The 25,616-nt window shown below is 40.5% G+C and overlaps 3 protein-coding genes across 6 annotated transcripts in view; 1 reads left to right on the forward strand and 2 right to left on the reverse strand.

Moving 5' to 3' along the window:
* gfm2.L (G elongation factor, mitochondrial 2 L homeolog) overlaps window positions 1–10,540 on the reverse strand; it is a 37,007-nt gene extending 26,467 nt beyond the window's left edge. Inside the window, exons 1-6 of the mRNA XM_041568830.1 lie at window positions 10,394–10,540; window positions 3,986–4,118; window positions 2,263–2,350; window positions 1,634–1,679; window positions 420–517; window positions 75–200 (exon numbers count right to left, since the gene is read on the reverse strand). Coding sequence (XP_041424764.1) covers window positions 75–200; window positions 420–517; window positions 1,634–1,679; window positions 2,263–2,350; window positions 3,986–4,048 — 421 coding nt within the window. The 5' untranslated portion in view covers window positions 4,049–4,118; window positions 10,394–10,540. The remainder of the gene's footprint in view (window positions 1–74; window positions 201–419; window positions 518–1,633; window positions 1,680–2,262; window positions 2,351–3,985; window positions 4,119–10,393) is intronic.
* Window positions 10,541–10,789: 249 nt separating this feature from the next.
* nsa2.L (NSA2, ribosome biogenesis homolog L homeolog) lies at window positions 10,790–17,902 on the forward strand. The gene is given in 6 exon segments (NM_001174021.1): window positions 10,790–10,952; window positions 12,558–12,745; window positions 14,165–14,315; window positions 14,408–14,587; window positions 16,747–16,939; window positions 17,785–17,902. Coding segments are annotated over 6 exon segments (783 nt in total). The 5' UTR covers window positions 10,790–10,949; the 3' UTR covers window positions 17,853–17,902.
* Window positions 17,903–22,887: 4,985 nt separating this feature from the next.
* The window catches only part of fam169a.L (family with sequence similarity 169 member A L homeolog), a 43,787-nt gene continuing 41,058 nt past the window's right edge, over window positions 22,888–25,616 (reverse strand). For all 4 annotated transcript variants that reach the window (XM_041568851.1, XM_018265261.2, XM_018265268.2 and 1 more), the window contains exons 12-13: window positions 24,740–25,009; window positions 22,888–24,329 (exon numbers count right to left, since the gene is read on the reverse strand). In XM_041568851.1, coding sequence (XP_041424785.1) covers window positions 23,781–24,329; window positions 24,740–25,009 — 819 coding nt within the window. In that variant the 3' untranslated portion in view covers window positions 22,888–23,780. The remainder of the gene's footprint in view (window positions 24,330–24,739; window positions 25,010–25,616) is intronic.

Below are 25,616 nucleotides of genomic sequence, written 5' to 3' on the forward strand. Positions count from 1 at the left end.
CGATGGTGATGCAGTTTGAAATTCAAGCCCACTAAAGCTGTTTGTACACAAAAGATTTGAGTCATGGTAATCACCTGGCGTGTCGATCAGGTTGATCCTGTGTCCATTCCAGTCAAATGTTACGGCAGCTGATTGAATGGTGATTCCTCGCTCCCTTTCTTGTGCCATGAAATCAGTCACTGTATCCCCATCGTCAACATCTATAATAGATAAAATATTCTCATCAAGGAAAAAGAGAAAAACAGTAGCTACATCAAGTAAGGCAGTCACATCTGTAATGAATGGGTTTGCATGCTTTGAGTGCAACAAGCAAATCTTTGGTTCTGTTTGTGCTGCTAAACAATAAGACAATGAGAAGCATAAATGTATTTGTTTCAGCTCCTTATGATAAGAAACATTACTGAAGATAGTCAGCTTACCTCCAAGTGCCCGTATATATCCAGAGTAGTAAAGCATTCTTTCAGTAGTAGTTGTCTTGCCTGCATCTATATGTGCCATAATGCCAATATTTCTGATCCTACCAAAAAATGACAACAGAAGCCCTTCATGAATTAGCCTAGAAAATGCTAGAAAACTTTCAGCAGCAGCAACAATGCCCAGACAACTCACACAATAAACACAGAGGAGTCCATTTACAAAAAAAAAGTGGAATCATAAAGGATTTCCAACAAAATTTTAATTTTAGCACATTTAAAAAACACAAGTTTTTATGAGAGTCAGGAAAATTATTGAATTGATGCGTTTATCAGTGCAAGAATTTGGCCACCCTTCTGCATTATGGGGTGTTAGTGCTCAGCAGCAACGCCGAGCTGTTACACCCCTGTAAATGCAAATGGCAAGAGTGGTTTAATGATTTATACGTGGAAAATCAATTCATAAATGTGAAAACAACGGCACCAAAGATTTGAAAATCAGCCCTTATTTTGCATATCGTTTTAATCACAGAAAAGTTTTTTTTGCACTAAACAGGAGCTACTCCATGATTGGTCAATGTGATGCATATCATTTAGTTATATTGGTGCACTAGGAATCTAATAATCTAGATGGAGTAGCTTTAGTTTCCCTGCTTGTCCAGTTTAGCTCAAGAAATCAGATTTTTTTTTTGTGATTAAAAAAGTAGGCAGAAAGAATGTTCAGCACAAGACCTATTCATTGCACTCAGGTTGAACAAGGGAGTATACTGTCCCTTTAATACAGTCACCATAGACCTTTGTTCTATTGTTTAATATCACACATGTTATAATCCCTAATGCAATGCTATAATTGCCAAAAGATTATTTATAGCATATGAGATTTTAAAGATGATTTACACAAAATACTAAGTAAAATGGCAATTACAATATGCCCCATTAAAATACCCTATAAACTAAGTGGCCATACCCAAGTCAAAGAATTGTTGTACCAGGCCAAAGTCAAATATACTACATGACAATAAAGTTTCGGCCCATATCCCATTGGTTTGTTTACTGCAAATATCTATGGCATCAAAATCAGTACACATAATTGCAACAGAGACACAAGGTTCAGATGTCATTGGGCTTTATTTTACCCACAGACTTGTACAGTAGCCATATGACTACTATATTGCTGAAAGGTATCAGTTCCCCTTAGGACTACTTTAATTTTGACTTACTTGGATGTTGGAGGATTAATGATGGTCCGCAGTGATTTGACATCTCCTGCAAAGCAAAAAAACAAAGACAACACCTCATTATACTGTAAGGGGGTTATTTATCAAGGTCCGAATTTATCTCAATATCAGCTGCTACAAACTCCGATCTAATCTGCTCGGGTTTTCCACGTTTATTTATTACATTTTCCCAAAAATTACCTTTGCGGGAAAAGCTCTGAATTTCACTATTTTTTCCTCCGAAAGCTCCAAAAACATCGTGAAATTGCAGAAACCCATGACACAACCAAAAATTAATGGGACTGTTCCCATTGACTTTTATGCAACCTGGACAGGTTTGAGATGCCGTGGTTTTATATTCAGGCTTTTTAGCCCTCGGGGTTTAATAAATTCCAAAAAATTCATGATTTTTTTTTAAAAGTCCAATTTTATGAAAAAAAATCAGAATTTTTTTTGGATTTCTGGGAATTTCAGGTATTCGGAGCTTAGTAAATAACCCCTAAGTGTTTGTTACCAAAAACTATGTTCATTGCCAGTCCCTTTAAAACAGGAGGAGACTTTTTTTTTTATACTATGCATACAACTGTAACTTCTAGATGTAAATAATGAAACTGAATTGAAAGGACACATACCTGCTTGTAAGTGAACCTGCCTGTGATGTTGAAAATAATATTTGATTTTTCTATTGTGAAAGGCTCTTCTTCTACAGCAATGCAGGCACTAGGGAGAATTTCAGAGTGAACAATGAAAGGAAAATTATAATCAAGTTCTCTATTTCAGGACAGTATTCAGCTTACGTTAACAGAAAAAAAAACTTTTATGCTTAGGTGGGGTAAACTGACGGAGTAAAAATTGTACTAAGACTGGCTTAAATTAACATCAAATTCACAAAATTGCCAATAAGCCATTTTTGTTAAATGATATTCCAGGCATCACTTTATGAATCCCACAAACTAGCCAGTATGATACATTTAAAAAGCTGGTGTAAGTTTTTTGGCATTATTAAAAGGGTTGTTCACCTCTGAATTAACTTTTAATATGACGCAGAGAGTGATATTCTGAGACAATTTGGATTTGATTTTAATTTATTATTTGTGGTTTTTGAGTTATTTAGCTTTTTATTCAGCAGCTCTCCAGTTTGCAGTTACGGTCCAAATTACAATAGCAACCATGCTTTGATTTGAAGAAAAGAAAAAATGAAGGCAAATTAAAACGTTGCTTAGAATTAGCCATTCTATAAACAAACTAAAAGTTAACCTGAAGTTGAACCACCCCTTTAACATAATTTTACTTGCATAATAACGGCAAATTCAGAAAGGTGAAAATAAATTATCTAATTTGTTACATTAAAAAAACATTTTGGTGTACAGTAACCATGCATCCAAACATCTGTCGTTCAAAGTTTTTCTTTGAAATTTTGATTAAATTTAAACAATTTAATAATCCGTTCATTTTAATGTCACTTTTGTAAATTCACCTCCATACCCTATAATGTTATCCCTAAATTTTTTTAATTTTTTTTTTATAAATACATGCATCCTTTTCGAAAATAAAAGTACAGGTAGGGGACCCGTTATCCAGAATGCTCGTGACCTGGAGCTTTCCGGATAATGGATCTTTCTATAATTTGGATCTTCATACATTGTCTACTAGAAAATCATGTAAAAGTGGCTTAAATACATAAAAATTAGAAAATATGTATAGGACCTGTTATGCAGAATGCTCGGGCCTGGAGTTCTCTGGAAAGCGGATCTTTCCATAATTTAGATCTCCATTCCTTATGTCTACTAGAATATCATGTAAACATTAAATAAACCCAATAGGCTGGTTCTGTTTCCAATAAGGATTAATTATATCTTAGTTTGGATCAAGTACAAGGTACTGTTTTATTATTACACAGGAAATGCAAATAATTTTTAAAAATTTGGATTATTTGGATAAAATGGAGTCAATGGGAGATGGCCATTCTGTAATTCGGAGCTTTCTGGATATTGGGTTTCCAGTTAATGGATTCCATACATGCACATATTTTAAAAGAGATATGCGCCAATAGTGTGCCTCAAGAGAACATGTCTTGAACTACAGGTATACATGTAATTTGCAGTTACCCTTAGACCACTTCCACCTACAGACATAAACCAGATTAAAATAAAATTCAATATGACTGCCGAAACTGTACATGCACAAAAAGTCAGGTACCAAAGCAAACCCTTTTATGGGGGTTAATGTAGCTGACACAAATACTCATTGAACAACACTTCCAAGCCGCACACGTTTTCCGGTTCTCTTCAGAAAATTATGACTGCCAGTAACACCAGCCACACACGGCCTAACTACAATGGAACCATTTCTTACCTCTGTATGCAGAGAGCTTATGATGAAGGGCTTCCCAGGTAATATGTTTAATACTTTTAACATGATTGCTCCTGATTTTATTTTCCCCGCAGCATAAATATTAAGTTTGACAGCAACAGTTCACTTCACCTTTCTGTAAAACAAAAGTTGTCATTACTGTGTTGCCAACATCAATCCTCTTGCAACATAATAAAGTAAAGTTTATGCAGCCTATGCCATGGTACTGTTTACATACGGTAAGCTCATTAGGAATTTTAGTTATAAAGATAAGTATATATATATTATATTATATATATATATTTTTATATATTTCCATGTCAAGCACCATAATAATTAGCAATACAGTCATACATTTTGAGCTGCTCTCATACTTATCCACTTCCCTGTTTACCCGAAATGTTATTGTTTCAGGAATAACTTGGGCACTGCAAAACCCTCAGTTTCTGAGACCACTCCTAATTGCACAGAATTGCCAGAGAGTGTTTAAGTGCTCAAGTATTATTGAAACGAAGGGGCTCTAGAGTAGTCAGTCTTGGGGTGAAGTTGGAGAATGTCATGTCAGCCACAGAAATATGCACATGGCTGATCAAAGCTGATTATGCGTGAATTACACTAACATACAGAAAATAGCACATGCAATTTTTAAAAAATTACTGTTTCAGTTGTGAAATTGGTCCAAATTCCCCTAGCAACCAAGCATTGATTTGGATAAAAGACTAGAATATGAATAGGAGAGGCCTGAATGGAAAGAGGAGTAATAAATAGTAGTAATAACTGTAAATTTGTATCTTTACAGAGTATTTGTCAGACAGGGTCAATGACTTCCATATGAAAGCTGGAAAGAGTCAGCAGAAAAAGTCAAATAATTAAAAAACTATACAAAAAAAAAAATAAAGACATACTGAGAAATTGCTTAGAATTCGCCATTCTATAACATACTAAAAGTTAACATGAAGGTGGACCACCCCTTTAAAAGTGTAAGGCACAAAAACGCTTTAGGCTATTTGTCATATGCAAATAGAACAGATTTTAATTAAGGTTTGATTGATTTTTAAGGAGTTCACACAACCTTTGAATTTTCACCGTCTACCTTTTCGGAAATCAAGCTATTTAAAGTTGACACCATAAAGGGGCAGTATATCCACTTATTCAACATGACTAGGGCTTGTGCAGAACATATTTTATGCCTAATGTTTTTATAAAGAAGAATCTTTTTTGTTATTTCTTGCCCTGATCAAGAAACTGAACCCACTGGCAAGTTGTTACTTCCGGTTCTGCCAAGTTTGCAGAGGAGTGGGTAGTAAAACAGATTTCTAGCCCACACAGAAGTCTTTTGTATAATAAGTGTAGGGACCTATAGGATCTATTAGGCTCCTATAGAGTTAATCCCCTACCTTGCTTAAGTTCTCTTTTCCCTTGTTATTGGGCCTAGCCTTTCTTACTGGTAAAGTGTAACAACCACACCTATTGGACAAAGAGTGTAATGACACTCCCCTGCCACACTGCTATATAGTGTTGTGCAGGGAGTGGCCTCTTCCTCTTTGGCTCCTGGTGTCTGTGCTGCTAGGTGTTTCCCATTGAGCCTGGGATCACCAAGGCCCCAGTAAAGCCATTTACCCCAAAGGGACCTGTACCTTTGGTGCTGAAGTCGGGAACCAGGCAATCCCGTGAATGAGGATTAGCTATCATTAGGGCAGATCTGTAATAGTCTCTCTAGGAGAGAGAGATAGCCAGATTAAGGTAGCATGAGCAGTTCTGTGCTCCAACAAGGAGAATAGCAGGGAGTAGCCTCCCAAAGGCTTTTAAGGTGCCTTTAGTGTAAGGAACTCAGTGATAGGGAACTCAGTTAGCAGAGCACTGCCTGACCCCTACTTGATCGATCCTGTTTCACTTTGGTCGCTGGTCTTTGGGAGTGAGATATTCTTCCTACTGTTTGACTTGAGGAGTGACATCTGTACATGCTGCATCATCATCAATGCTATCCTTTCTCCTCTGTGATGTGCTAACTCCTACTGCAACTCCTGCGTGAGTAAACCTGTGGTCGATTGCTTTGCATATCTGTTGTGCTAAATAAACCATCACACTGTTTTCACTTTTAAAGAACCTCCTGGCGTCCATTAATCCATCTTTCACACTAATTAGCCTGGGGGTTGTAGTTTTACACCATCTTAAAGGGGAAGCTTCCATTTAGCGAAGGCTCCGCCCTGAGTGTAGTTTCATAGTGTAACCCATGCTCATACACTAGCTGGACACCCTTAACCCCTAATTGGCGGGATAGGCCAGAAAAGCGTTACATTTTGGCGCCCAACGTGGGGCCCCGCCCCCAATCCAGGCTATATTTGTGTTTTTACAATTTTTGTGAAATTGTGTTCTGTCCCTTTAAATTTTGCTGACAGGCTGCCGGACCCAGTAGGCAAAAGGCAGTCCTGCACGCATTTGCTATTTTTGGTGTGCGCATAGTAAGGCCGTGGGTTCGGGCTTGGTGGTTCTTCCTGTGTCCCATTATTCGCCTGCGCCACTATTGTTTCGCCAGGTGCATATTCGCTGGCGTTTTTGTATATTTGTGCACTGTGAATTTTCGCTGGCGCCATTTGGGTGTCATCGCGAGATTTCGCAGGCGCCATTTTGTCCCTGCGCATACCCTTTTGCCGCGCTTGGACTAGGCGGTTCCCTGACGTCACGTCACCGCCGCCATTTTGTGGGAGACTTCCTAGAGGACGGACGCATCTCTGTGAGCTCCAAACTCTGCACAGGCCTACACCCTTAGCGGCTGCTAAGGGAACTTGCCTTTTTGCCTTCCACCACAAAGCGATAGTTGCTCAAGGCATACCGCTTCTCGCTGCGGACCACTGGAATCAAAATCACCCATTTTCTCCAGGTTCCCAGCATAACATATTTGTCCTGCGGCTGCAGGTACACGCTGTTCAGAAAATCTCCAGCACCTCACGCGTCCCAAACAAGGATGGCGGATCAAGGCTGGGACGGATGGCCTGACCCAGAGGCCCGAGAAGGACATATCACCTTTTCATTCCGCCCAAGCGTGCCAGCCCCCTCACCTAACAGGTATGTCTGGAGGGGCACTTTTGGAGAGGATTTCCTTAGCCCTGGCTGTACTATAATGGTGCCGTATTGTGGGGAGTGTGGGGCAGAATGTGGCGCTGCATTTAAGAGGCTGACTCCCTCATGCAAGATGTGTGGGCGAAGCTGCTGGATGGGGCCCTTCATGAAAATGGAGGAATCCTCAGGGCCCATTATACTGGCTCCACCATTTCCTGCTTCACCATTTTCTGCTATTCTGCCTGTTTCACCATTTCCAGTGCCTGATGTCGCGGCTGCGACTTCATCCAAAGCAGAAGTTACTGCTGGCACAGCTACTATACAGCCTATGGGTGCTACAATTACTTCCATATCACCACCTTCCTCTTCTATCTCTGCCGAGCCTAAAGGGGAGGAGTTGAAGGAAGTTACAGATTCCATGGGGGGTCTGAAGGTGGAACCTTCCACCAAGAAGGCTGCTACAAGTGGAAGGGGTCGCGGACGCGCCCCTCCCAAGGTTTTTGGAGAAAAGCCACCTGCCACGCTGACTGGTGTTGTTACCTCCGCCTCCTGCTCCTCTGAAGGGAACAGCTTTGAGTCCTTGCATTCTTCTCCTGACCCAGATTGGGGAGAAATGGACTTTGGACCGTTGCCTTCATCTTCTACATCCTCTAAGGAGGAATTGGTCACTTTCTTTGAAAAACCCATGCCGCCTGCAGGGGACCCTGCTACTGACATTTCCTTTTGGGTTTCTCCTGGCCGTGCTGATCCCCAAAAGCAGCGTACGGTGTCGAGAATCCAGAGGATTATAAACATTCGGGTGTTTGATCAATGGGGCTACTACATGCCTTATGCCCCTGAATTCGTTTATGACGAAGTGGAGAAACACCTCGACGAATGGGTTTATGGAGAGTTAATCCGAAGGGAGAAGATTGGATCAGGAGGGCTGTTCCAGAAAAATGCTTCCAAGGGGGAGCGTGATTTTTCCTTCTTGAGCAATGTGGTCCATGAATGGTGGTATGGCCGCACTGTGCTAAAGCATTTTGTGAAAAGTTGTGGAAAATTCCAAGAAGATAAGCATTTTAGCTTAATGGAGAGAGTTTCCAATGGGGGTCGTGTGGAGAAGCCACACCCCAATTATTACCTGTCCTACAAGGATACCGTGGCAAAGTCCTGCCTTGGTAGGGAGCACCACCAGCCATCCCCTAGGGGGGTGTGAGGTTTCCTTCCTATACATATGGTTTCCTGCAGGTTGTTACAAGTCAAGGGACTCCTGTTTGCGAGCCTGATTTGTTTTCTATTCGTCTAGATTGATGCCCGATTATTGGGGCCTTCTTCAAAGAAGTTTCTTCTAGATTGATGCCCCAAGTTTTGGGCCTTCTTCGTTTTGTTGTTCACCATTTTTCTGTTTCTGGACTTCTGAACATTGTCTGGACTTGTAAATAGTTGGGTTCATGAGACAAAGACTGCTGAGCCCCCACCAAAACTCTTCTACCTCTAACTACTCGCTGAGTAGCACCTTTATTCTTGCCTTACTACTCCCCAAGTGGCTCTCAGTAACTTTGTACACTTGGGTAGGGGGGGGGGTATGATATGGAATAAAGCTTTTGGTTATGGTGGGGTCATGTAACTCAACTGCACTGAAAATGGTGTTCATATGTGAAAAGAAATCTATGCTAATTTTTCTTTTCAGCCAAGCCTGTGCCTGGACCTCCTGATACACTATGGATGGTTCACGTATCGTAAGTTAAGTGCCTGAGTATCCTTAGGGGTTCTCATGAAATTGTAATAAAGTTATGTAACTGATGTTATTTGCACTAAAACTTACTCTATACAGTATTTGCACTTTTGCTCTTTACTGTTCTTTTCTCCACAGTACCCATTGTTACCAGGTATTCCTCAGGAGAGGATACCAGAAGAGTGATGTTCAATGGTATTGTTGGTTTGCACTTATATATTCACTTTGTTACTATTGTGTCTATATCATTTCACCATTGTCGGGACGAAATGGATTTTTCCCCCGGGTGTATGTAGGGACCTATAGGATCTATTAGGCTCCTATAGAGTTAATCCCCTACCTTGCTTAAGTTCTCTTTTCCCTTGTTATTGGGCCTAGCCTTTCTAACTGGTAAAGTGTAACATCCACACCTATTGGACAAAGAGTGTAATGACACTCCCCTGCCACACTGCTATATAGTGTTGTGCAGGGAGTGGCCTCTTCCTCTTTGGCTCCTGGTGTCTGTGCTGCTAGGTGTTTCCCATTGAGCCTGGGATCACCAAGGCCCCAGTAAAGCCATTTACCCCAAAGGGACCTGTACCTTTGGTGCTGAAGTCGGGAACCAGGCAATCCCGTGAATGAGGATTAGCTATCATTAGGGCAGATCTGTAATAGTCTCTCTAGGAGAGAGAGATAGCCAGATTAAGGTAGCATGAGCAGTTCTGTGCTCCAACAAGGAGAATAGCAGGGAGTAGCCTCCCAAAGGCTTTTAAGGTGCCTTTAGTGTAAGGAACTCAGTGATAGGGAACTCAGTTAGCAGAGCACTGCCTGACCCCTACTTGATCGATCCTGTTTCACTTTGGTCGCTGGTCTTTGGGAGTGAGATATTCTTCCTACTGTTTGACTTGAGGAGTGACATCTGTACATGCTGCATCATCATCAATACTATCCTTTCTCCTCTGTGATGTGCTAACTCCTACTGCAACTCCTGCGTGAGTAAACCTGTGGTCAATTGCTTTGCATATCTGTTGTGCTAAATAAACCATCACACTGTTTTCACTTTTAAAGAACCTCCTGGCGTCCATTAATCCATCTTTCACACTAATTAGCCTGGGGGTTGTAGTTTTACACCATCTTAAAGGGGAAGCTTCCATTTAGCGAAGGCTCCGCCCTGAGTGTAGTTTCATAGTGTAACCCATGCTCATACACTAGCTGGACACCCTTAACCCCTAATTGGCGGGATAGGCCAGAAAAGCGTTACATAAGATTCAAACATTAACAACGACTCCATCTTAGGAAAGGATGGGGGTTGTTTATACAGAGTTCATCTCCATTTGAACAAATGAAAGTGGGAAGTTGACGGTAAAATAATATTCCACTAGTGATTCATAACATGGACAAAACAAGGAAACTCTAGACACTGTATAATTAAAAGAATAGACACAATATAATGGTACTTCGTAAATTTGTGTAATAATAATGTATTGTTGTGCTCATGTTGAGATATAATATATGGATATAGTAGTGTGTATGTGTGTATGTGTGTATGTGTGTGTGTGTGTGTGTGTGTGACTTCAGTATGCAATAAGTGTGTGCTTATATCTTCCAGTGTAACCAAAGCCGTCAGTTCCAGGTACACTTCTAATTCAACTCACCAAACCAAGCCCGTCCAAGATTCCCACTCTGTGTCCATTTCAAATGACACATTCTGCACATGTGACCTTTCTCTCCATCTCTCTGTCTTTCCTGATAAACGTCACTGGGACATTACGCACACTACGTCACTGTTTGTTACCCGAGCGCTTGACCTCCTTCCCAGAATTCCCTGCGCAATTGCGTTCCGTTGTATTTTATTTGTTCATCGGTGTGTACATTTTAGTTGGGTCTCTGTTAAGGTTTGCGTATAAAAGTAGCAGCGATATTCGAGAAATGTCTGATGAAATTAAAGATTCGAAATGTGACAGAGAAATCTAATTTTTACTTATGGAACAGGAAGTGACCTAATTGCTGAGGCGGAAGGTGCAGCTTTCTTTTTTAAGTTCCGCCTCTTGTAAGGGAGTGCGGCCGTGTGGCTCTCAGGTGGCAGTTACCATCCAAGTGTTCCCTGGGCGCGTAGGAACGACAAACAGCGCCCAAAGAGAGGCGTCTAAACATCAGTAACAAGGCGGCAGTGCAGTCAGAGCTAAAGAGAGAGCCGAACCCGCCGCCAGCATGGTGAGAACCGAGTAGCCCCGCCTTCTGCCTGTTTACCCACACACTCCGCCGCGTGTTCCCTCTGGCTTCTAATATCTACCTAACATTGCTCTCATTTACTCTTCCCTGCTGTCTGCTTCTCTCTTTTTACCACACTCACTTTTTCGACTTTGTTATCAGTGTCTGTCTCTCTTTCCATTGGAGCCTGTCTCTCTTTCCATTGGAGCCTGTCTCTCTTTCCATTGGAGCCTGTCTCTCTTTCCATTGGAGCCTGTCTCTCTTTCCATTGGAGCCTGTCTCTCTTTCCATTGGAGCCTGTCTCTCTTTCCATTGGAGCCTGTCTCTCTTTCCATTGGAGCCTGTCTCTCTCTCTCTCTCTCTCTCTCTCTCTCTCCATTGGAGCCTGTCTCTCTCTCTCTTTCTCCATTGGAGCCTGTCTCTCTTTCTCTGTCTCTCTCTTTCTTTCTCTCTCTCTCCATTGGAGCCTGTCTCTCTCTCTCTCTCTCTCTCTCTCTCTCTCTCTCTCTCTCTCTCTCTCTCTCTCTCTCTCTCTCTCTCTCTCTCTCTCTCTCTCCCCATTGGAGCCTGTCTCTCTCTCTCTCTCTCTCTCTCTCTCTCTCTCTCTCTCTCCATTGGAGCCTGTCTCTCTCTCTCTCTCTCTCTCTCTCTCTCTCTCTCTCCATTGGAGCCTGTCTCTCTCTCTCTCTCTCTCTCTCTCTCTCCCTCTCCATTGGAGCCTGTCTCTCTCTCTCTCTCTCTCTCTCTCTCTCTCTCCATTGGAGCCTCTCTCCCTCTCTCTCTCTCTCCATTGGTGTCTGCCTGTCTCTCTCTCCATTGGAGCCTGTCTCTCTCTCTCCATTGGTGTCACTCTTAAATCATCTTTTTGGCAAAACCAAATACCTTTTTTATAATTACCAAAGCAGGTTGAAAATCGTGTGTGTTGATTTAGTAATTGCTGTTGGTTCATTTTGGCAGGGTTACAGCTCTGATTATTGGTTATCACTGAGAAACAGGGAAAAGTATGCCTACAATCACTTTGGCATCTGCTGTTTCTGTATTAGTTTTTAAAATTGACCTTTTAATTTCACTTTTAAGAGAACACCAGGTTTAAGTGGATGATGTGGCAAATGAAAACTATTGCAGGGACCTTTAACTTGTGGCTTTCCTTCTGCTGCTGATTTGTAACTTGTCCCATACAGCCAATGTCCATAGACTGATGGTTTCTTCTCTGTTATACAGTAAAACAAAACAGACATTTTTAGTTTTGTCGAAGGGACCGTTCATTCTCTGATAACAGCAATGGTCCTACCTTATACATGTGCCAGCATTTCCTCCATAGGGTTCTCACGGTGTTGTTGAACTACAGGTCATAGAAGTGGTGTTATAGGGACTACTCAAGGGGTGTCCATCAACAGCAACTGAAGCTGCACTTGTTAACCCTTCCTTACAGTAGTACTTGTCCAATTATGTTCTTCCAAATTAATTTTGGTCTTTGAGATCTCATAATATCTCTCACACAGCCTAGATACCCATTGATGGCACCATATTATTGTTCATTTAATTGATTGAGTGCAGTAGAGTTCTTTTTCCTGCCTTAATTGCTGCTTGTGTTCTTTTTACAAACAGCCGCAGAACGACTACATCGAATTACATCGCAAACGCTATGGCTATCGCCTGGATTACCATGAAAAGAAGCGTAAGAAGGAGAGCCGTGAGGCTCATGAACGCTCGCAGAAGGCCAAGAAGCTCATTGGTCTCAAAGCTAAGCTGTACCATAAGCAGCGACATGCTGAGAAGATACAGATGAAGAAAACGTGAGTGTTTTTGATTTGCAAGCTCTTTTGGATTTTGTAATAGTGTTCCTGCTCTATTGCTTCCTGTCCTGTGTTTATGAATTCATATTTATATGTGGGTAAAATAAAAGTGGCCTCATTCTATATTAAAGAGCGTGGGACCAGATATTTATTGCTATTAATGACTGTATCAGAGACGGGAAGCAGCAAAAATAAAACCAGTGAATATCAAAAGCATCTGTATACCCCAGTATTCAACATCAGTTCATTCAATAGAGCTTTTACTGAACATACTTTTTGCTTCGTGTTTTAATTCCAAAACACTTTTTTCGATTCAGTTGTTTTTCGATTGTTCCCCAGAAATAAAGACATATCAATTATTTTCCATTATTTTTTGTTTTTTTTCCAAAATCTAAGTTTATAGTTGAATGTTTGTGTCTGACATCTCAGTAATTCAGATGCAGGCTCTAAACTGCTACAATTTTGCAATATTTAGTTGATACATTTCTCAGCAGCATCTCTGGAATATTAGTTACTATTGTATCAATTCTAACAGCTGCCTTTAATGATAGCCAGAGAATCTGCTCAGCAGGGACAAAGATAAGAAATGTATCGACTAAATGTATCCATTTAGAACAGTTTACAGGGTCAGCGACCCACCCCCCCAGAGCTGCTTCAGAAGGTGAAAAATGACAATTCACACTTCAATAGTAGGAAACGGTCACACATAGAAAGTCATTGGAAAAAGTCTTTATTTCTGGTGATCTATCTGAAAACTAGTTGTTTGAAGCTGAACCAGCCCTTTAAGCTAATCAGAGCAAATAGTGAAACTGAAGCTACTCCATGTTTAACAAATGAGGTCTTCAGTATCATGGCAGCTGAATTTTGCACTCCTTCACTTTTCATTCATTGGCTTAGAAGTGCATATTCACAATAACATGTACAATCAGAGAACAGAAATGAGCAAGCGCAGAGTGGCAGTTGGAAACAAAGCTTGCACAAACACCTGGCCTCTCCTTAAAGGAGAATTCATCCGTAAAGTAAAAAAACCCTACCCTACATAGATCCCCCTCCCCCCCAGCCTAGCTGCTACCCCAGGCAAATGCCCCTAAGTCTTTACTAACCCCTCAGTGCAGATTCTTTCCAGCTGAGCTCACGGCAGCCTTCTCTTCGGTAATCTTCAGAATGAGACCAGCGCATGCGCAGTTGGAGCAATTCTCTGTTTCACGACAACTGCACATGCAACAAAAAGTCATGGAAATTGCAGAAGCACCGCTCTCACTGTGAAGATTACCAAAGCGATTGAAGATGGCTGCCGTAAACTCCGCTGGACACAAACTGTGTATTCATAGATATCCCTAAATAAGTACTCTATGGCAAGATTATTCACAATAGTAGAAACTGTTCGGCTTTGTTTTAATTATTTATATTTTCCTTCAGCCTCAAGATGCATGAAAAGCGAAACACGAAGCAGAAAAATGAGGAAAAGACACCAGAAGGAGCTGTACCAGCATATCTACTGGACAGAGAGGGTCAGACTCGAGCCAAAGTTCTATCTAATATGATAAAGCAAAAGAGGAAAGAAAAAGCTGTAAGTAATGTCATTTGATAAACATCTGCCTTGTGACTGGCCAAGCCAACGGACTTATAGCATTGTAACGGGTTGTTCCTCTTTGACCTTAGGGTAAATGGGAAGTACCGTTGCCTAAAGTGCGTGCTCAAGGAGAGACAGAAGTTCTGAAAGTAATCCGCACTGGCAAAAGAAAGAAGAAGGCCTGGAAAAGAATGGTCACCAAAGTGTGCTTTGTTGGTGATGGCTTCACCCGAAAGCCTCCCAAGTATGAAAGGTTCATCCGACCTATGGTGAGTTATTCATACGTTCCTTAATAAAATGGTGCCTGTCCAGAAATGTAATTAGCAGAGACGGGATTGACAGATACCAGATACGGGTATGGGATCCGTTATCCAGAAAGCTCCGAATTACAGAAAGGCCATCTCCCATAGACTCAATTTTATCCAAATATTCCAAATTTTAAAATATGATTTCCTTTTCCCTGTAATAATAAATCAGTAACAAAAAAGGAGGGTTGTGGGTGCACTCCTAAGGCCATATAAAAACATTAGGGATGCACCGAATCCAGGATTTGGTTCGGGATTCGGCCTTTTTCAGCAGGATTCGGATTCGGCCGAATCCTTCTGCCTGGCCGAACCGAATCCAAACCCTAATTTGCATATGCAAATTAGGGGCGGGAGGGAAATCACGTGACTTTTTGTCAGAAAACGCGGAAGTAAAAAATGTTTTTCCCTTCCCACCCCTAATTTGCATATGCAAATTAGGATTCGGTTCGGTATTCGGCCGAATCTTTCACAAAGGATTCGGGGGTTCGGCCGAACCCAAAATAGTGGATTCGGTGCATCCCTAAAAAACATTTAAGTACAATAATCCCCTGTCTAAATGACTCAATAAAGATGCAAGTGCATGTATTTAAAAAAAGAAAAACCAGGGTTTTTTGTTACAAAGTTATGATCATAAAGTTGATAAGCCACAAATGCTAGCGGCAGGGGAGGCTTTAGCCTTTTTATTTGAAACCAAGCTTCAGGAGATTTTTACTCCAAGTAATGCTATTAAGCAGAGAGGTATATCACCTTTTATATTCTGATCAGAGGTAAACAAGTTAGGGACCGCCGTATGGGGTTTACCTTGACTTGGTACGGTGGCTTATCAACTTTATGATCATAACTTTGTAACAAAAAACAGTTTTTTTTTTCATTTTTTAAATACATGCACTTGCATCTTCATTGAATTATTTAGACAGGGGATTATTGTACTTAAATATTTTTTATATGGCCTTAGGAGTGCACCCACAATAAATCAGTACCTTGTACTTGATCCCAACTAAGATATAATTAATCCTTATTTGAGGCAAAACCAGCCTATTTCATGTTTATATGATTTTCTACTAGACTTAAAGGAAAACTATACCCCTCAAACAATGTAGGTCTCTATAAAGATATATTGCTTAAAACAGCTCATATGTAAAACCCTGCTTCATGTAAATAAACCATTTTCATAATAATATACTTTTCTAGTAGTATGTGCCATTGAGTAATCATAAATAGAAAATTGCCATTTTAAAAAACAAGGGCCGCCTCCTGGGATCGTATGATTCACGGTGCACACAAACATACCAACAAACTATACATGTTAGGTCACATGAGCCAATTAACAGACAGAGTTGTGTCTTTTGCTTCAACACTTCTTCCTGTTACAGTTAGAGTTGAAGTATTTCTGGTCAGGTGATCTCTGAGGCAGCACACAGACCATTACAAAATGGTGGCTCAAGGCAAGAGATGTAAAAGGGCAATATTTACTTAAATATATCGGTATGACGAAATTCTATGCCACTTAACTTGATATAAACTCTGTTGCTCAAGTATTCATTTTGGGGCTATAGTTTTCCATTAAGGTATGAAGATCCAAATTACGGAAAGATCCCTTATCCGGAAAACCTCAGGCCCTGAGCATTCTGTATATTCTCTGTTATTTTTATTGTTTGGTGTTATTTTCCAGCATGTCCCTTTATCAGCTTATACGTGGAGCCAACATTTTGCTATACGTTGCATGCAAACTTAACTTCTTATTCTAGGGGTCACTAAGTATATGTGTTTGATAACAAGATGAAGTAGAACTACCATGCCTCCAACTAGGAATCCAGACAGTTGGGTTTATTTCACTTACATTGTAAGGGAATTGTTGTCCTCTGGCAGCCTGCAAACCAGGTTTGGAATAAAAATAATTTGGAAAGCCCCGACCTTGCTCCATAGACCTTGTGTAAACCTATTTTTAATGCAATTGGGAGAATATGGGCACATGCAAGGTACACAGCAGGGAAGCATGATTTAATGACTCATTTGTATGGATATACATCTGTTCCTTCAATTTTATACACTGCATTCAGTTATTTTCCAGTAACACATACACACCAAGGATTCTCTTGCTCTAATTTACATCTTTTCAACAGGGCTTACGTTTTAAGAAAGCACACGTGACGCACCCGGAGCTTAAAGCCACATTCTGCCTTCCTATTCTTGGTGTAAAGAAGAACCCCTCCTCTCCACTCTATACAACATTAGGTGTCATTACTAAAGGGACAGTTATAGAGGTGAACGTAAGCGAACTTGGTCTGGTCACACAAGGAGGCAAAGTTGTTTGGGGTAAGTTGTTTTCTCTTCTATGAGCAGATGTTTTGTTGGGAATGTTATTTTGTTATATTGCAATATAGACCCCTGTGGTACAGTAAAAAATCAGTGCCTGGCACCTCTGCACTATTCCAACAATTTAGTATTCATCATTCATGGCTAAATCTAGTGCCCATCTTTAGACGACACCTTTCTGAGTGTAATTAAGTTGGGAATGGGAATGTTAACACACAAAATATTTTATGATGTAAGAAAACCTATATAAATCTAAGTAACTTTGCAATATACAGTAGAAACCCCCATTTTACGTTTTTCAGTGGACCAGAAAAAATGGTGTAAAATCATGGAAATGTATTCTGCATGATATTTAGGTGGGACCAAAAAACACCAATGTAAAATGAGGGAAAACTTAAATTCAGGGGATGTAAAATTGAGGTTCTCAAAACTGGTGTTCATTACAAATTTTCTATGGTGTTTGTCATTTGTAAATGTATTGCTATTGAAATCAGTGTTTGTCCATTTCTGTTCTCTGCACTGCTGGTTTAGACTGTTGACACAATATAAGACAAGGCAGTTGATTAACAGACATGTCTTTGTTGCTGGGGAACTAAGACTTTTGCAACATTGTTTAAAAAGTAACAACCAGGCATTAAGCAAATGCTGCTTTCAATAGCAATTGTTTGTACAAATAACTGACACTAAGCACTGACAATGTTTAATGTATATTGGAAAGGTGCTTTGAATTGTTTTCTTTTACTAGGCAGATTATTTGTGGGGAGTTGACTTGCCCTTTAATGCATTTTAAAAAAAACCTGCAGTGATGACTAACTTTAATTAATCTCTCCTCTTTTTTTCTTTAGGTAAATATGCACAAGTCACAAATAATCCAGAAAATGATGGCTGTATAAATGCAGTTCTGCTTGTATAACATGAACTTTCCTGGAAAATTGTGTAATAAAATGGATTTCCCACTAAAAATGTTGCTATTTATGCCTATGCTTTTTTTTTTTTTTTTTTTTTTTTTAAGTTAAATGTGTATAAATGTACTTGCTGCATAATGTTTGGTGCAGTTCTTCATCCAGTTGCATGTGCCAGTCTCACATTTGTTGGTGTTTGGATCCAAGTGAAGAGGATCAGCCCAGGCCAAAGCACAAAAGACAATACCCAAATGGTAGAGTCCTGTGCAGGCCCATATTTTGCAATCCGCAGCCTGAACGCACATTCTTAACCCACATGGACCCCCTACCCGACCCGCAAGTACCTTATCTGCAACCCTAACCCACTGACCATCAAGAATCAGGAAGTGCTGTCTTTGTAAACTGGAAGTGACCTCATCGGAAGTAGATGTGATCAGAAAAAAGGAGTAAAAATTGCTATTGAGAAGACCCGCGGCCCAACCCGTGTCTATACCCGCACCCGGAATCTCTACCTGTAACCCGCAGGGTACCCAACCCGCTGCAGACTCTACCAAATAGCATTTGTTCTTTAGGGCTGGAACACTTTAGGCAAAGGGCTAGAGTTAAGCATTTATCTGCTCTCTGGTAATATTGTAATTTTATATTGCTCACTGCACTAATTCTATTGGCTTCTGGAAGGAAGGGCTTGGGCTTGGAGTAAAGCAGACTGATCGGTGTACAAATAGTTTAATGGAGAAGTAAAATTATCACGGGGGGTGCCAGTGGTTCATTATACATCCACATTTTTAGAGGGTTTGTTATTCATCTGAAACTATAAATGATACATTTAGATGATACCAATTACCAAACCACAGAGAAACAATGTCAGATGTAACTAACTTAAAGGAGCAGTAAACCTTAAATGGGTTGTTCACCTTCCAAAACATTTTTTAGTTTACTTAGTCTAAAATTGAATGGCATCCCAGTCTGGCAGCTCTGTAATCCAGGTGCAGATTATGAACTGTTACAATTTGCTACATTCGTTGATACATTTCTATGGAGTGTTGGCAACTATTTTATCAATTGTATAACACAGGCCCCAAATCGCCTGGCTGCGGACAGTCTTCAAATGGGCCGCCAAGCCTAGGGCACAATTAACGTGGTGCGCCCGTATTGGACTCTGCCCCCCCACCGGTCCTCAGGCCAAAAAAAGGTACCAGGGTCCTGGTATAACGGCTGCCTTTAATGAAACTCAGGGATTCTCTTCCGCAGGGCCAAAGATAAGGACTAAATATATCAATTTAGATCAGTTTACAGAGTCCGTTCCCCCTCCCAGAACTAATTCTGAAATACATAAGGTCAAAAATAAATCTTTAAATTTTTTTAAATTAGAAAATGGTCACAAATAAAAATAGGGATTGGAAAAAGTCTTTGTTTCTGGTGAACTATCTGATACCAACTGAACTGAGAAAAGCGTTAGAAGGTGAACAACCCCTTTAAAAAGAAAATATCAAATTTCTCATGGCACTCATAAACCGTTACAATAATTGTTTCTTTAATTTCAAGGGCATTAAGTTTATAAACTGCTAATTCAATTAACTTTGTATCCGTATGGCTTACCTGCTGGTCAGTTCTTTTGACTGTGCAGTTGAGACTGTTCATAAGAGAATTGCTCTGATGTTACTCTGCTCAGGAAAGAGAAAACTGCTGCCCCCACAGTATGGAAAGATAAATTAATAACCCAAGATGATATGATCCATACCCTCGCTTTTCACCAACGCTAATTATTATAACTTTACACTGTAAACCCTTACAACAAATTTAAAGAACGTCACTTGCTGGTCATTATGGCTGACTCACTACTTTCTGAGAAAAGAAAAGAAGCCTGTTATGATGTTGCTCTGCTTAGCTCTAACCAGTGAAGGTATAACTTAATTTTCCAAGAAAAGTAACATCATCAAAGCACTGCGTATCTTGACAGCGCTATATAAATAAATGATGATGATGATCATGTTTCTTTATTCAGAACTGATTTCTTTACTGTACCCAGTGGGCAGAAATGACCAGTAGGTGGGGCCGTTGGTTCAATGGATTATTTAGGGCTTTGCCAATATCTTGAAAACTAGAAATACAATTTTAAATTACAAAAGTGTTACAAAGAGCAAATTTATGTTTTGAGGGTTTACATTTAGTGATGTATGGGTTGGAAAAAATGGACCTGCACCTGAATGTAGAAAGGAAATAGAAAGTGTGCCTGGAAATAGACGCTCTGGAGACAGAAGCCACCACAATAAAGTGACCCAGCAATCTTGTATGGGTCATCTGAGTTTAAGGCTGGTTCACACATCACTATTTACATTCCCTTTCATTTCAGGGGTGGTCAGCAACCATGGAAAAGTCTCCTACAGCCTGATGGTAATCGGAATATTCTTTGTTGCTGGGTGTAGCACAACAGCGGTTTAGTGAAGAGAGGAGGAATAATAGTTTGGAAAGTGGGCCCGTGGTCCAACGTTTTCTGGTGGGCTCCTGGCATCCCAGTCCATCACTATCTGATGTTTTTCTTGAACTTTGGGCAGAGTTGTGAGGGAGCCCATGGTAATTTACAAGAGTGCCAGGAAAAATTGAGATCTGGAACTTTGTTTACTACCATGGAAAAAAATGTGCCTGCAGGTCCCCATAAGCCTTTGGGGCTAAAGCTGGCCATAGATGCAAAGATCTGATCGTATGAATCGAGGATTTGTACGATTTTCTGCCCGTGAGTGGAGAGTCCCGACATTTATCGTCCCTCTGAGATCGGTCGCTTGGTCGATCAGACAGGTTAAAAGATTTCTGTCGGCTGCCGATAATATCTCTGCATGTATTGCTGATCGTACGATTTTCAGAGGGAGACTGTCACTAGCTTTTGTAGTACGATTGCTGTCAGGGGCAGAACATCGGCTGATCTGTTCTTTTACTTCTTTATTTGATCGGAATGGTTAGTGGCAGGTCGGGAGATGGGGAAATCCAATCATTCGAGGATTTGAACGATCGGATCTTTGCATCTTAAGTGTGGTTAAACAGCGGGTCCGTGAGTATGATGACAATACAGAGCTGAAAGTGACCGATATTCTTTCTTGAACTTCGAACTGGTTACGATAATAGAGCTTATACATAAGAGGATGGAATGGCATGGAAACATTTTTTCTTATGATCCAATCAGAATTGTGTCGTTGGTGTAAAATGGTTGGAACCATAACTCCCCCAGATTGGGACACAACGTCTATAACTGACAGCATGGATATGCTTTTTGGACTGCAGCTGTCTGCATGAGATTGGATCGGACATTTGAGTAATTTATCAAACCAAACCAATAATAACAAATTACAATCTACGTATGAGCTAGGTTTAACAACATAGCATTTTTTTCTGATTTATAGTATGTTTGGGTACCAAATATACCATTTTCAATACATGAGCCCTGGGAGTTTCCGTGATTGTTTATTTCTATGGTATTAGTACTATGGGATTTTAAATGTGAAAAGTGTGGCGAATCTATGTTTCAAATAAAAATCGGTCTATAAAGAATATCTATAAAGAATCTATACTTAGGAATAAAAATGTGTCTATAAAGAATCTATACTTAGGAATAAAAATGTGTCTTAATGGTATCCTGGAGAGTGTTGACAATATGGCTGACAATACGCTTTGTTTGGCCACTAGCACCCAAAAGTTACATTTCCAATTTTTGGATTCGGGCTTTATCAGCTTCGGGGCATAATAAATCTTGAAAAATTCGAGTTTTTTCGTGAAACTACCATGGTAAAACTATTTTTTTCGGGAAAACACAACTCGAACTTATATGTACTTAAAAATAAGTATGCTCAGTATGAGATGCTGTGATGGGCACTTACATGTGGCTTTCTGACCTACAAATACAGTACAAAAAATAAGTAAATAGTCTTTATGTACCTTCTTCAGAAAAGTCATTTTAATAAACGTCTGCTTATTGACAAAATACAGTTATTATAAAAGCAATAGACCTTTTCATGTACCATGAAGGAGATTTGCTAAACAGCAATTGTAGGCAATGTGTATATATATATATATAATCATTATGTAAATGTTAATATATATTATAGCGTGAATATTAGACTTCCTATAGTGTTTCACTGGTGTAAGAAGATATTCATGGCCGTCGCTTCCCAAAACCTCATAAAATCATGACTAAAGCTCACGTTTAGTCTACAAATCAACCTGCTAAATATGTCTGTAACAAAAGTTGAAACATTTCTAACGGGTAAAACCATAGACAGTTCACTCACAGAATTAACTTAAAGGTCTTCTACAATGACAGGGGCTGGAAAACTTTCCCAAATATCATAAAATCTGGGCATGTTCATTGTGACCATTCTTTGGAAGAAAAGAAAAAGAGAAGAGGACACGTGCCATTACATTAAGGGAAAATTCAACCCTAAACTTAAAAAAACCCTACCCCCCTACCCTACATAGACCCCCCTCCCTCCTCCCCCAGCCTATGTTTTACCCCGGGCAAGATTCAGGCATTGGAGTTCACAGGCGCCATCTTCAGCCACTTTTCGAGGCATGCGCAGTTGTTGCGAAACAGAAAATTGCTCCAACTGCACATGCGCCTCTTCGCCGGTCTCAGACTGAAGATTGCTGAAGAGAAGAAGATGGTGACCGTGAACTCCGATGCCTGAATCTGCACCCAGGGGTAAGTAAAACCTTAGTGGTATTTGCCCGGGGTAACACTTAGGCTGGGGGGATGGGGTAAGGAGGGTCTATGTAGGGTAGGGTTTTTTTAAGTTTAGGGTTGAATTCACCTTTAAGGGCAGAGACACGCTCAGATTCTGAGGCAACTTCGGAAAACAGATCGCTTAGATTGCCATCCCACCGGCGATTTATATTGTAGCCGGCAAGACAAAGTTCAGGGAAATTAGTCGCCCGAAGAATAGGAGATTTGTCGTTAGGCGACTAATCTCCCCGAATTTGAGTGTGTGTCTCTGCCCTTGCAGAACATTGTTGGGTGCTGGTTTGTGCCTTCCCCCCAAAATCTGCCTTAACCCCCCCCCCTCCAGGCCACCATTTAGGAAACAGCAATGTTCAGAGCGACATATTGATTTTGTTGTTTTGGAAAAATGTAAAAGTATATTAAGAAATCTGGAGAGAGAAATACAGGCAACAGTGGAAGTGGGTGGAAGACTGCAGTCTGCTAGCGGTGTGGATATATCTCAGTGGGGGATAACTATCCTAAATCAAAACACATGTTCACAAAAGGGCTTGATTTATGGCTGCACCAGCCTTTAGGTTTGAGTTAAGGAACTCACAAGGTTTTGGAGGGGGGGCCACCTTGTTAGTTAAATTCTCTTTGTCTAAATAAGAAAAAGTTCAGCACCTAAGAACTTTCCCTTATTTAAGAAAGCCCACTTGCTGAAAATAACCTATGGACTCACATTTATCAAGGGTCGAATTTCGAATTCATGTGAGTATTTTTAAAACATTTCAGGAAAAAAAAACTTCAATTGAGTTTGATCTAAATCAAATCGCATCTGAGTTTAAAAAATTTGATTTTGATTGACCTGATTGTCTGGGCATTTAAACCATCTTGGGAGGGGATGGTCAACTTAACTGACAAAACTGGAAGACAACACTGGAAGTGTTTTTGTTTTTACCCTTTAAAAAGAGACGAAGTGTCATTGTGAACCGATAGTTTTAATGGGAAGTCTTTTTGTGCTTTGGTCCTGCTTTGATGTTAGTGTACTTGTGTCATTAACAGAGACTGTGGAGGGGCTTTAAAATGTGGAATTTAAAATGAAAAAAATAAGCAAATAACATTGACCAGAAAAATTGTACAGATACAAATGCCTGTGACCTACGCCCAACAACTTTATAGAACTTTAAAAAAAATCTAGGCTATTTAGTTTTACAAATATGTGAATAACAACAAGTATGCAAACCCTCAGCTAAACAACCTTATTCCTCTTCTTGGCTGGTCCTTTATATGCCCTGGCCTTCCTGCGCAAGCCTCTCCTCTCTATTACTGGCACTTCTGCTTCTGCTTCCTCAGAGCTGCTCTCCCCTCCTCTCTCCATGGATTTCTGCACTGACTGATCTGTCTCCACTGCAGACTCTTCTGAAAGATCCCCAGATTGACTTTTCTGTCCTTCTGAGAGTTGCTGGAATGCTACATCTTGCAGTTCAACAACAAGCAAGGGGCCTTGCCGAAGGGTGGGCAGTGTGTCTGTGATCGCATTGATGGAGTGTTTTTCAAGTGTTCCCGTGTCCATGGTTTCAGTTGTATCAGAGGTGGAGCACTCTTCCGCACCATCAGTCTCCTCATAGCTTGGTAGTCCGTTACCTGAGAGCTCTTTGCCAGATACTGGGCTGCATGCCTCTGTGTCTTTTCCTTCCAGGTCCTCTTTTATATCTTCTTCCTGCCTTATCACAGTGTTTTCCAATTCAATAGCCATGTTCTCTTGGGAGGAGGTCTCTAAATCATCTGAACTGATGACCTGTAATTAAACAGTTTTGATCATTTACTAATTTTGCACATACATCATTTTATAGAATTGTTCTGCTGAGTAATTTTCCAATACCATGGAGCTGCGTTTATAGACCCACACTCTAGAAGAAGGGTTCAAGTGTTTGGGAATGGGATAAGGGACCTGTGCCAGGTAACAAGGGCACAGCTTTAAAAGGGATATGAGTGTTGGGGGATGTTGTTCTTTAAAGATTTTACATATTCTGAATTATTCTGAAATATTCTTTTTCCGCATTAAAGTAAATGATTTCCCCCAAATACTTCACTAAGTATCACATGCTGTTTTGTTTTCAGATACAGAACTGAACTGGTTTGTTATTGTCAAGTTCCACTGGAGCAGGGAGTGATTGCTGCCCTGCTGAAGCCATAACCAATTCTCACCTGATCAGGATAGGAATCCAAGGATTTCTCCAAATCCATATTAACTGAAACTAGAGTTGTTAGTGATTTCTCATCGGTGTCTCCAGGCTCTAGATTTGACTCAGTATCCAGTACCTCCCTTTCTATCTCTTGTGTATCCAGCTCCTGAGGTTCCAGGGCCTCGTTTATTATGTCCTCCTGCACTGCGGCATCTGTGTCATACTTTTCTGTGTCGTTGTTTTCCTTTGTTAGGTCACCATTGAATGGTTCTGGAACTGCTGGTTCTGTGCTCTATACAATTAGAAAACATACAAAATGTCAGGGCAACAATACAGCTACATTTTGTATTTAATATAGAATAATCAATTGTTACTATTTCCACAGCTGGTAAAATCTGGATGAGGAATTAGAAGGTAATAGATTAAAGGAGAACTAAACCCTAGCCCCCTTCCACTGCCCCCTCCAAGTTCCTTTCCCGCAGCATCTATTCTTCTGAGAATTCAGTCTCTAATTCCGTCCTACTATAAATCTGCAGAGTTGTGCAGCGGAGTTCAAAGGAGCCACCTTCTCTCTTCCTCTGATCCTCTTCTGTTAGAGTGGTGGCACAAATCTTGGAGGAGCATGTGCAGTTCAATCTATGTCCTGAATCATCTACTACTGTGCATGTTCCTCTAAGATCTGTGTCTGTGAGGATCAGAGACAGAGAGAAGATGGCTCATTTGAATTCCACTGCGCATTAGCAGGTTAGGATACATGCAGACTTCTTAGAAGAATATATGCTGCGCGGAAGAAGCTTGGATAGGGGCAGTAGAGAAGCCAGTGGAGGGGGTGGAGGAGGACTAGGGTTTAGTTCTTCTTTAATTAAAACCCAGCCATATTTTGCTGCTGAGTCACTGGG

The sequence above is a fragment of the Xenopus laevis genome, chromosome 1L (assembly GCF_017654675.1).
Source record: "Xenopus laevis strain J_2021 chromosome 1L, Xenopus_laevis_v10.1, whole genome shotgun sequence".
Classification (NCBI taxonomy): domain Eukaryota; kingdom Metazoa; phylum Chordata; class Amphibia; order Anura; family Pipidae; genus Xenopus; species Xenopus laevis.